The 13055-nt window shown below is 45.1% G+C and overlaps 1 protein-coding gene across 5 annotated transcripts in view; it reads left to right on the plus strand.

Annotated features, from left to right (window-relative positions):
- Nucleotides 1-13055, plus strand: part of Arhgap44 (Rho GTPase activating protein 44) — a 174120-nt gene that overhangs the window by 105345 nt on the left and 55720 nt on the right. For all 5 annotated transcript variants that reach the window (XM_052756922.1, XM_052756924.1, XM_052756925.1 and 2 more), the window contains exons 5-7: nucleotides 2381-2492; nucleotides 4936-5012; nucleotides 10832-10949. In XM_052756922.1, the coding sequence (XP_052612882.1) occupies nucleotides 2381-2492; nucleotides 4936-5012; nucleotides 10832-10949 (307 nt within the window). The remainder of the gene's footprint in view (nucleotides 1-2380; nucleotides 2493-4935; nucleotides 5013-10831; nucleotides 10950-13055) is intronic.

Raw genomic sequence — 13055 nt, forward strand, 5'->3', positions numbered from 1 at the left:
GGCCAGCACCTGTCCAGGGAGATGAGTTCAAGAAGACACAGCTCATACATATCAAGTGTTTAGTGCCCTGAGCCAATTGGAAAAGTGACTGGTATTTGGGGCTCAGTCAGACAAACAAAAAGCAAGCAAACTGAACTGTGGTTCACTTTAGGGAAATAAATGAGTGCAGAGCTCGGTCCTGACAATCCACTAACTGTCCAGCTTAACTCCAGTATGGGGGAGTAGCCCCTCTCTCAAATGCTTGAGACCAGTTTGTTCAATTTGGAATTTTCGTGGCTTTAAAATAGTTAAATAGCCATTACCAGGTAAGTGTCTTTAAAATATTAAATCTGAAATGTTTCAAAAACTCAAACTTTGAAAAGTTTGGGTTTGGCAGGATTGTAGAGATGACTTATAGCATTAGCTGCTCTGCAGAGGATCTGGGCTTAATTCTCAGCATCTATGTGGCAGCTCACAACTGCCTGTAACTCTATTTCCTGGGAATCGGATGCCCTCTTCTGGCCTCCACAGGCACTGCACATAGGTCATGAACAGAGCAGGGGAAATACTCAGACATAAATAAAATTAAAGTTTGGATTTTTGGATAGGAATGTACAGGAATGCCTGTAATATAGAGTCAAAATATAAATGCTGAACATCTACTAATTTAAATAAACAGAGAGTGAGGAAATGTAAGCACAAGTTAAATTATCATTTTCCATAGTTAGGAGTCAACAGCTAATGCTTAACGTTTTAAAAATCAAGAAATAGCATAAGGAATATGAAGGACAGTATCAGAAAGTTTAGTTAAACACAACATCAAAAAGGTGCAAAGATGCCGGACGGTGGTGACGCATGCCATTAATCCCAGCACTTGGGAGGCAGAGCCAGGCGGATCTTCGTGAGTTCAAGGCCAGCTTGGTCTACAAAGTGAGTTCCAGGAAAGGCACAAAGCTACACAGAGAAACCTTGTCTCGAAAAATCAAAAAAAAAAAAAAAAAAAGGTGCAAAGATGAAGCCACAGGATGAGAGTTGGTATTTATAGTAGGTGATAGGAAGTGAATTAGAACCCATATTCCAACAGATTCGTGACTATATGAAGAATTGTAAATAAATTCAAATAACTAAATCCCAACTCAGAAGTAGCCAAGAATGTGAGGAATACTTCATGGACCAGGTGTTTTAGAGGACCTGAGAGAGATGCCATGCAGACTCCCCAGTATGACAGGAATCAAGACTTTCTTGCTGAGAGTTACCAGGGGCATAAAGCAGTGGAAACTCCCAAACATGCAAAAAAAAGGCTGCGCATGCATGTGCATGTATGAGCATGTATTATATTTGCATAGACCACAACAGTGCTTATGTGCTCCCTAAAAACTTTTGACCATGGAAAAGCTTACTATATGGAGGGAGATGTGTTCATTAAAAAAAAAAAAAAAGAAACTATACATAACAAGAATAACAAGATGATGGATTTTACACAAGCAGACATGGACGAGGGCTAAAAATAGCTACATGTGAAAAGCCAGTAGACCTGAGGAAGCTCAGTAGTAGAGTTCTTGCTGGGCATGTCTACGTCCCTGGGGTTAACCCCTACACTAAGGGGGCAAGCAATTTGCACAAAATAAGTTGAATATAAAACCAGCGGTGGAAACATTTTTAACCAAGTGGTAGTAGCATCATGTTATACATGAGCATATTAGAATAGAGAGATTATTCTATCAGCTGAGGATATATTGTGTCTGCTTAAACTTTCATTGACGTTTAAAACTTAAACTTGCGTTTTAACATGGTACTGTGTAAGGAAAACAGCCATTTAGGAAAAACTAACATCTTTGAAACAATCTCTTTTCTCAGAAAATGGATTAACTTTCTTTTTATTATGTCCTCTGTTATTTGGTCAGTATTGAGCAGCTTGTGGGGTGACTTTTTCCATGGGACAATCACCTAAGTACTTGTTGTGTACTAAGAAACTTTTCATGGCTTAAGAGTAAGTATTTTCTCCCGGTGAGATCCCATCAGAATTGAGATTCGGGTATTTATTTGAAGGTGTGGTGTGTTAGTGAATCCATCTTAGATGGTCTTTCCAGGAATCTCAGAGGAGAGAGAGAAGCAATTGAATCCATATGCTGGTGGATTTGGCTTGTGTGAGTCTATTTTCTCCACATTTCTCATAGTTCCCATGTATCTCTGTTGCCCCTGGCATTCAGCACCATTTGAAATAGGTGATAACTTCAGACATAGAGACAATGGGAACAGCTTGGCCACTGGTAGCCATAGAAACCAACCAGCTAGTTGACACAGACTTGGGGATGTTTATCAAGCCAGGAGTTGACGAAGTGTGACTCTGCACAGTGTGGTGGTCCAGGTGGTTCAGGTTGCCTTTCTCCCTTGCTTGCAGGAAGATGCTGAAGCTCTGTGGAGAAACAGAGGACAAGCTAGCTCAGGAACTGATCCACTTTGAGCTGCAAGTGGAGAGGGATGTGATTGAGCCCCTGTTCCTGCTGGCAGAGGTGAGACGCTGAGTGAGGCTGGGTCTGGGACAGAAAGATACCTTCTACCTCCAGCCTTCTGCTCTTTCCTTCCCTCTCCCGGATCTCTGACCTTGCATTCCATCAGGATACATCATGATCACACCATGGTCAGGATTTCCATGTATGGTGGAGCTTTCAGCTGCTTGCTGCTTTCTTCTCAGTTCACCGACTTCTCCGCTCACCTTCCAGATGGATTAAACATACAAAGCCAGCAACATCACCTCCATAACCCAAGTCCCGACTTCCATCACCCTGTCCCTTCCCAACATCCCCTCCCCTGCCCATCTCCAGTCTTCAGTAAGTAGTAGCATGGATGGCAGCTCCCTCCTGAAGAGTCTGGGAAACTGGCGCACGAGCCTCCATAAGGCCCCTGTGGTTGATGTCCTTTTCTGGATTTTACAAGATACTAAATTCAACTATTTTATTAAAAGGCAGTCTAAACGTCTGTCAGACAGTTTCCCTAGTTCCTACCTCGTGCGGCTTTATCAAGGGAGACAAGAAGTGGCTGGGATATTTATGGGCCTCTCACTAGGGATCCCTCAGTTGTCTTTCACCGGCCATACAAAACCTAACAGTTGCTCCACGTGGGAGACCCCAACAACGATGGAACTTTCTGGACCTGTGCAGCGGTAGGCATGACCAACATGGAATGTGGTTATTTGTGCAACTTGAGGGACTCAGAGTTAATTCTAGTTAACTTTTGCTCATTTAAAGTTAAAATTATGTCATCCCCCATGACTAGAAGTTTCAGAAGCTTGTTGCTCAGTCCATGTCCGGTTTCATCTCTAGACTGCCTTCAGTGTGTTCTTGTCTGTATTCTTTCTGAGTCAGTGGTCTGGATAAATAGTTACTTAAATTCCTGTAAAGGTGATCAGAGAGTAAATTGATGCGGTGCTTTGACATGTCAGCAGAGAGCAGCTGGAGGACCCTTGGATCACACACACTGTGGATGGAATCCATTGACCATTGCCCTCATTCCCATCTTCCCCTAGCCAGGAACACTCACAAGAGGTACCTAGTGCTCATAAGGGGGATAGGGCTCTGGCCAAAGCCTGAAACAACCCCAGAAATTAGGGGGACTCAGCAGCAAAACCCAGGCCCCTTGCTAGGACCTGAGCAGTGCTCTGACTCCCCAGCCCTGCCCTGGGCTCTGCAGGTTCTGATGATGCTTCTTGCTGTTGGAGTCCATGTACTCAGCACATCCTTCAGCCCAGCTTAGCTGAGTGGGTGGAAAGTGCTTCACAGAGCACCAGGTTTTCCTCACATTTTCCCCTAGTGTTTTTTTTTTAAAAAAAAAAAAAAAAAAAAAAAACCACACAGTCCCAAGATGATTTTAGTTCAATTCATAGCCAATTTTCCTTTTTAATTCTCACATCCTGCCCTACTTTTGCTGGGCCTGGAACCAAAATCCTGCACTGGAATCTTCAAGGAAGTCATTTTTAGAAAGGAAAATTTAAAAAGAGCATCCACATACAACCAATATGGAAGAAGTCCTTGCGGAGAACTCCGTGGAGGCCGAGTTACTCACTGCTGACTGTGGGAAATCTTACTTTATCTCTATAAATATGCTAACATGCCTCCTTTGTTTCTATAAATATAAACTGTATGTCCTAGTGGTATCCCTTAGCATCTCAGGTCTGCTAAGGCCAGGGCTTCTCTGTGCTCAGCTGTCCGTTTGAGTTAGGGCCCTCTGAGTTTAGGTGCCTAAATGGTGGGATGTCCCTCCTTCCTCCTGCATTTGGCTCTTGTGAAAGCAGACCCAGAAATGATTGGATCTGGTTTTTTTGCATTGTTCGTTTGTTTCTGGTTTAGCTAAGGGCAGGTGTGTAGCCACCCCCAGGCAAGCAGGGATACACAGAACCCAGGGGTGGTCCTCGGTGATGAGGGGCTTGCTGGGTGTCTAGGGAAGAGAGAACAGGTGCAGCTCAGGGAAGGAATTGAGCATTTCATCTGCTGCTGGTCCAGGGCACAAAGTTCCATGTGTGCAAGATAAATACATTGTAGAAATGCAGTGGGCAGGAGGGGGTGACCGCACTGTGTTACATCCTTGAAATCTGAGTGACAGTGCATCTCTAGTGGATTTTCACACACACACACACACACACACACACACACACACACACACACACACACACACACACACACGGTCTGGGGAGGAAGAAGACAGTAGCTATACATGATAAGTTCAGTAGTTGACATCAAGTTGAACACATAAAGCATAATTCCTATTTGTTGATGATTAGCCCCACAACAGTGACAAAGGGAAAAATGTTTCGCTCTGAACACAAGGACCAGGAAACCTGTAGCAAACTTTCAGGTGACTGTCAGTAGTGATTCTTTAAGCATTCTTTGAGCGCCTAGCTCTTCAAGTATTCATCTTCACCTTGGAGTTGACTGTGTCTCTCCTCTTCTGGAACCACAGGTGGAAATTCCAAATATTCAAAAGCAAAGGAAACATTTAGCAAAGCTGGTGCTGGACATGGATTCTTCACGGACCAGGTAGAGTTTCTTCGCTTCCTTCACAACTTCTTTGGTAAGACCACGATATTTGGGGGGTGAGGGTAGTCTTTTATGTGTGTGGAGCAGTTCTCCTCATTCGTTAAGTTTTTCTTTCTTTCTTTTTTTGGTTTTTCAAGACAGGATTTGCTGATATAGCCCTGGCTGTCCTGGAACTCACTCTGTAGATCAGGCTGGCCTTGAACTCAGAAATCTGCCTGCCTCTGCCTCCCAAGTGTTGGGATTAAAGGCTTGTGCCACTGCCTGCCAGCCTTCATTAGTTTTTCTTAATACCCTCTGTGTAGCAGGCACTGGAGGTAACAACAATGACCAGAAACAAGTTCCTTGCCCTCGTGGAACCCTCATGGGTTCCCTGCCTTGAGTTTGAAGACAGACCCTGGGCAAGAGGACAATTTGAGGCAGTCATGCATTGAAGAGAAATCACACTGGGTAATTTTGGAAAAGAACGATGGAGGGAGAAGCATCACCATCAGATGGGGAAAAACGGAAGAGTAGGTGTTACTTGGTCTGTGTCTTGCACATCCAGAAGGAGGTAATGATGCAAAGATGTGGGGCAAACTTCTAAGCAGAGGGAGGCAGAGCACAGGCCCTCAGGTCTGCATTTGAGGTACAGGAAGAAGGGGCATGGCTCGGAAGAGAGTGGGCATGAGGACCGAGAGGCAGGACAGAGGTATGTCATGTGTGCAGCAAGGAGAGTATTTCTAGCTCTGGGCATGATGCATGTCAGCTCCTGAAGGGGATGGTGTAGAGGCTCCCTGTTGTAGCCTTCTGTGAAGGTCCTACTAGGCTGATCCCCACGTGCTACTGAGAGGCTACAAACTTCCTGTCTCAGCAGGCCAATGACAGAGACCATTACATATGGACATGGTACATATTTGCCTTTTATCCTTACAGTGCTCTGTGTGTGTGCATACATGCGTGCGTGTGTGTGTGTGCGTGTGTGTGTGTGTGTGTGTGTGTGTGTGTGTGTGTGTGTATGCACAAATGTAAGTTGAAAGAATAAAAGTTCACACACACTGATGTGGAAGGAACTGTTTCTACCTTAAGTCCCTTGTAATTCAGTCTTAATCACCTCATCTCATTTTCCTTTCATGAAATGAACAAAACCAGGAAGCTCCTGGGCAGAGAGATTTAGGATTAAGAGCCCTACAATAGGGTTCAGAAGTCAGGAAACAAGATCCAGATCTGTTCTTTGGTAGACCTCTCAGTGCCCTTGGCTGAATCACTTCTTAGAATGTATTTCCTCACCTGTGCACAGGGAGTAACAGCCGTTGTCATCTGCAGAGGTATTAGGAGCATCAAGCAATGTACTGTGTGGCTCTGCACTTCCCAGGTGCTTTTCAACAGTAAGCACATGCTATAAAAGGTTATTACACTGGGCGGGACTCTACAGTTGGAAGAATAAAAAGTGCGTGTAGGGAAACAGTACAGGTTAAACCAGTGGAGAAGTCTCTTTAGTTGGTATATCCTAAACCTCAGTCCCCCGAATGACGTTTTCATAATACATTTTAGAAAGAAATAATAAGCTAATGCCTTTTGCTACAGATAATCAGATGAGCTTAAAATTAAATGGCTGGGAGCAAATTCAGTGTCTTCAAGGGAGGCTGTGGTGGTTAGAATGAAAAGCATCTCCCATAGAGTCGGGGTGTTTGAATACTCGGTCCTCAGTTGGTGGCACTGTTTGGAGAGGTAATGGAACCTTTGGGAGACGGAGCTTTGCTGTAGGAAGCACATCACCCAGGGTGGGCTTAGAGTTCATAGCCTCTTCCCACTTCTAGTTTGCTCTTTCTGCTTCCTGCCTATGGCTGGAGATGTGGTTTCTCAGCTTCCTGCCCAGTGCCACGCCTCCCCTGCCATTATGGACCCTCCCTCGGGAACTGTAAGCCAGACAGAATGAACGCTTTCTTCCGTAAGTCACTGTTGATGATAACATTTTGTCACAGCAACCAAAAGGAATGAATACAAAGCAGTGTTGGCATAATCCAGATAGGACTCTCAGGCCATCTCCATGCTGTGCTCTCAGGAAGGAGCCGGATGCATGAGGAATTTGGGTTTGCCATGATCACAGTGTCTCTGTACTGCATACATGGGTATCCCATGACCCCAGCATTCGGGTGCCAGATTAGAGTCATGGCAGTTGATTGGAGTAGTGCCGACCGCTCTTTGTTGTGATGAGTTGGACACCATGTCTCTGGGCCTGGGTCTTCACCCTGAGGTCTTCTTTGCTTCTATAAAGAAAAGGCAGATTTCCTGCCCAGAGTTTTTAGCTGGAGGACAGAAGGTTAGTGTGGAAGCATGTCACTGTCATCTCATATAATTTTATTTGGTCTTTTTATGAGAAAGGAGGTAACCCCTGAGAGGCGGCCATGGCTGGTCTTGAGCGACATTAAGCAATGTATATGTTCTGAAAGCCCAAGGGAGTGTCTGCAGGGCCTGTCATCCGTGATTAGCACGGTTTTCATACCTCAGCTCATCTGTTATGTATTTGAATCTGCTAAGGAAATCTGTAACTCCCCTTTTCCAATTTCTGTGCTTAGAGATTTCAGCTTGGATGTGCCCCCCACCCCACCCCCTGTAGAAGCCATCATCCACTGTCAGGGGACACCTGACACAAAGGTCTTAAGTGGGGGGGGGAGATCTATTTTGCCTCCTTATTCGGGAAATGCAGTCCATCATGGTGGGGATGGTGTGGCTGGAACAGTTGGCAGCTAAGGCAGTAGGAGTTGGAGGCGACTGGGCATGTCATGTGCTAGCCAGGAAGCAGAGCTTGGCTGGAAGAAAGGCCAGACTCTAAGTTTTTATCCCTGCCTTTGCAGTCACATGTCTGCCAGCCTGGCCCCATGTCCGGAGGGTTCCACAACCTCCCAAAACAGCTCCCCACCAGCTGGCGACCAATTGTACAAACGCAGGAGTCTGCAGAGGACTTTTCACTTTTAAACCACAGCAGACAAACTCTTTGCAACCTTGGTATTTTAGAAAGAAAGAAAGAAAAAAAGCAAAACAAAACCAAAGGCCCTTTTTGATCATCCTTAGGTCAGTTGCAGTCCAGGCTGTCTGTCACCTACTTTGTGTCGTGAGTTCAGTGAGTGAGGGTTGCTTGGCAAATATTATAGGTAACTCAGGCCCTGTCACCATCTCAGCTGGCTTCCCATCATGACTCTGCTTCAGTAACTGACGAGAAGGCTGACCCAAACCTTCAAGTTACCGGCTCTCCAGTCAGTTCAGGTGATGTAACATCCTCAGCGACGGTTCTTGCTCTGTCTCCCCGATTCTGATTGGCTATAGCCAGCTGGGGCCTTGACTGCCTTGTAGGACTTTGCTGAAAGCCACATCACACAGCTAGCCAGCCCGTGCTTCCTGCCATTTCCCTTAAAGCTGCATATTTAGTCAGCGAGGAGCAGCTGTCAGGATAGAGCTGTGGCATTCACACTGAATTCCAGAGTGATACTGAAGAGCAGGAATCACAAAGCTGCTCTCCTGGGGCAGCTGGTTCTCCGTGTTCCCACCACCCCCGCACAAGTTCTCCATTCAGCTGCACTTGGTAGGTCCTTTTTGCTGGTGATGACCTGCATTGGCCCGTGAACTGTATTCAGTACTTTCATATGAGCCCCCTCCAAAGTCATTTTTCTCTGTCCTCACTCAGCACATCTTAATCAATACTTCCATGACTGGATCTTTGAATTTTAGCACGACTCCAGTGAATCTGTCAGAGCCATCTTATTTATTCAGGGTTTAATGAGGGTTGAATCAAGCACATACATTTGTCACCGTTTAAGTAATTCTGCCCTGTCGGCTTCAAGTCAATGAAATCGACCTAAATATGCTGAGAGTGATGTGAGCATCGAGATCTGAACTGCAGCCCTCTGAAAGAGCAGTAAAGCCCTCTGACCTGCTGAGCCATCCCTCCAGCCCCCACACATTTTAAAGCATCTATTAGTTGGTTCTTCTTAGGTAGCCTGGACAGAGGGTAGCTGTATCTTGATCCTGTAATGAACGTGGAGATGTATTTGCTGTCTCATATGAATTACAGCTATGATGTTGAATAATTTGTATGGCCCAAATCCCTCATTACTTTCAAGTTTTATTTAAATAGTTGGCTCTGGACAGTTCCAATGATCAGAACTGGATCATTTGTGTAAAGCATGTCTCTATGGGAAGAGTCATTCAGGGATTCCTGCTGAACTGTTTTTTACTGTTTCAGCTTTGAGAACTTGTTCAAAACGATCACTTTTCAAATTTCTCTAAACGCTTGTCTTAGAATCAGAATGGCTCCCAGGGCGTGTGTCTTCCTGGTAGCCTCCAACCAGCTCAGTGTCTGCGAGCCTTCCTATAATGGTTTTGCAGGTTGTATCCTAAGAGGCTGAGTGAGAATGCTGCACTTTGCTACTTTCTGCTATTAAAGGCCCCCTTGGAGCCACATTCCTAGGTTTTTCCTGCAGATAACAAGAAAAAGAACTACCAGTTATCTAGCTGCTGCTTAGATTCTTGACTCGGGACTTAGGGGGAGGATGTTGTACCCCTGGATTGGCCAGCTGCAGATATGGTCTAGGGACTGGGGGAAGGTCTTTGTTTAGTTTGTACTTACATTGTATCTAAAAGAAACTGTTTCATCTTGCAACACGATTCATCAGAAGAGTTCCCAGGCAGAGCTGTCCGTTCTCTTGAAACGCCTGGCAACCTCTGACCACATTCCTACCTGAGCTCCATCAGTCCGTCTTAGGCAGGGCAGCTTCCCCACCCCCACCCCTCACCCCCCCCACCCCCTCCATTTCCCCAGTCCTTCATCTTCCTGATTTCCCAAGACCGAAGTCAGGCTTGGCTGCCATTTGTCATCCCGACTGCCCTGCTGTGCTCCTCACAGGCTAGAAATAGCTCTGTCTCTTGAAGATAAAAGATCCAGTAGATGAGTTAAGATGATGGACTGTTCTGGCTCTTTCTCCTACCTGCTGGTCCTGATGAGCCCATGAGGTCTCAGACTTACCAGAAGAGGAACCCTGCTGAGCCCTTTCTTCTTGCAGGGACATTCTGGTCCTTCTCTTGTCCCCTGATGGTGACTCCAGCAACCAGAAAGAAGTGTTGGCACTTCTCCCTCAATGTTGTCTGAGTGTTTTCCTCAAGAGGCCAGGGCTCTCCCTGCAACAGATGAGTTTTTTACGGAAATACAAATGTGGTAACTAAAGGTCCATAGGATGCTATTCCATAGTTAGCGGTGCAGATTTTAGCCTTCAGATGGGTTTTGAATCCTGTCAGTGCTTGCTTTACACCTCACATCCATTGTTGTCTTCAGCCAAGTAGGTGTGTTTCCAGACCCAGAAGCCCGTGGGAAACCTAAAGGAATGACAGAGACCATACTGAAAGGCAGTATTGGCAACAGTAAAATATGGAATGCATCACCATTAACAATTGTGAGCTTGACTAAGATTCAAATAGCTCTTAGCAAAAGCTGAGGTGATAGGTGTGTTAATTAGTTTGATTTAATCATGTTCGTATACTAGCAGGTCACACGACGCTCCATAAATGTCAACATTGTGATTTGTCTGTGGAAAGAGGACAGTGTCATTTGGCTTTAGTGCTTAGAAGGTAATGGAGAACCCAGTGGCAAATGGTAGTGTGCTGTTCCACTGTGGCAAGGGGAGCCCCTCGCCTGGTGTAGCGCTGGGGTCTCCTGGTCACACCTCCTTCCTTGCAGCAGTGTAGGTCCCGGGCTAACAACTTGAGGCCAGGTATTTCCTCAGCACTCTGTCCTATCCCCAGGGCCCCACCTGCCTCACACATCCTCTTCCTCTCTTGTTTTCCCTCAGGTGGCAGCAGACTTCTAAGTCTTCAGGGCTCTCCAGCAGTCTTCAGCCCGCGGGTGCCAAAGCCGATGCCCTCAGGGAGGAGATGGAGGAGGCAGCCAACAGAGTGGAGATTTGCCGGGTATCTGTTCCCCTTGCTCTTCCCTCCTGGGCCAGGCTGGGGAGTCCGTAGGGGTGGTCTGTGTTGTTCAGTGGGGTTTTCTTAAAACTCTGCTGGTGATGCCTCAGTTAATCAAAATGTCCAAAGAGTCCGTGCTGAGTTCAGACTCAGGACTGTGAGGGTGACCAGGACAGGGAGGCACAGGCCATCACTGATCTAATGCTTTGTTTTTGTGGGGAGCTTTAGGGCAACTTCATTCCAAAGAATACATTGTAGGTCCCTAGGTCAGCTGAGAATTTAGACTGAGCCACAGCTTCTGTGATAGTAAAATGTTTCTCCTTCTTTGCTTTTTAATACTTACTACCTGGGTCACTGTATCTATACCTATTGGGAGACACTTTAAATGTTAGCTGTGGAGGCCATAAAAAAAAAAATTTCCCTTTTTCAAAGAGAGAGTACCTAATTCTAAGAACGGGGATCCTGTACTTGTGGGATGATGCCACTCACTGCACACATTACCATTCCCGTCTACTGTTGCCACCCCCGCACTGTGTAAGACATAATGAGTCATACACCATTCATAGTGCTATCATATATATGTATGTATGTATGTATATATATATATATCTATATAATATATATATATATATGTGTGTGTGTGTGTGTGTGTGTGTGTGTGTGTGTGTGTGTGTGCGTGTGTGTGTGGTGTATGCACATGTGCATGCACACTGGATATCGGACCAAGGGCTACATCATGCTAGGCAAGCAATCTGCTACTGAGCTATATCCTCAGCCATCCCATGCAGTTTGAAAGAGAGTGACCCTTTGCACACAGGTTATCTGTTCTTTGTGGCTTTCTTGCCTTGTACATTGACTTTCACAGCCACACTGTGCAGGTGGCTTTGAACTTGCATTCACATGACATTCAGAATTACCCTCTGGGATTAGAAACATTGAAGGACTTTCAAAGAATGCTCTTTCTCTCAGACTGTTATCCTGTGGAACCAAACAGAGAAATATAAATGCTTCAGATGCCAGATTCATTGTGATTGAGGCAGACTGGCCACTTGTGCTTCTGGGTCTCTGGCAAATCCCTAGCTAGTGTGGCTGGTGTGCCATTTCTGAAGTGTTATTCTTTCTCCTGCTGATTTGAGCATGATCTATACTTTGTCTATTGTGTATCCATTTATTCAGTTCAGAATCTTTTGGGGGGGATTATATAACAGACTTATTTAGGACTTTTAGCAAATGCTGCAAAGACAGGTTTAAAAAAATTAGAAAATCCCTCCCAAAAGTCAATGTCATGAACTTAATTAATCTAAGTTTAGTGTATATTAATTATATATTTTCAGTTCATGAGAATAGTTCTTTTTTTTCTTTTTCGGATATTTTTCTTTTATTTTTGAGACTATAATTATATCATTTAGCCCTTCTCTTTTCTTCCTCCAATCCCTCTCATATGCCCCTCCTTGCTCTCTTTCAAATCCATGGCCACTTTTTTAGTGATAGTTGTTACCTGAACATATGTATATACACATACATACATACTTATATATGCATATATACCCCCAATACATAAAATACATAAACCTGCTTGGTCTGCATCATGTTCCTTGTACATGTGTTTCCAGGACTGACCATTTAGTACTGGATAACTGACTGGTGTGCTTTTCCCCCTTCGGAAGACTGTGTCTCCCAGTCTCAGGATTCCTTAGTTGCATGCAGTTCTTTGTGTACGACTGAGGCCTCATGGGCTTCCCTCCATCTACTTTGGCATATCTGTTGGTGTTGTCCTTGTTTAGTTCACACTTGGACAGTCACGCTGATGAGAATCTATGGGTGTAATTCTGATATTACTAGGAGACACAATCTCCCTGATCCTTTGGCTCTTAAAAATCTTTCTTCCTCTTCCCCAACCTTTCCGGAGCCTTAGGTGTGGGAGTGTTTTGTAGATGTTTCTACTAGACTTAGTGTGCATTTTGATTGGTTGTGGTTTTCTGGGATGGTCTCCATCTGTTGCAAAGAGGAGTTTCCTTGATGAAGGGTGAGGACAACACTTATCTGTGGATACAAGGACAAGTATTTAGTGTAGTTGGGGTTTATGCTGACTTTGTAAAGTGGGGATTG

Source organism: Peromyscus californicus, unplaced genomic scaffold (assembly GCF_007827085.1).
Source record: "Peromyscus californicus insignis strain IS unplaced genomic scaffold, ASM782708v3 Scaffold_3__1_contigs__length_106647218, whole genome shotgun sequence".
NCBI lineage: Eukaryota > Metazoa > Chordata > Mammalia > Rodentia > Cricetidae > Peromyscus > Peromyscus californicus.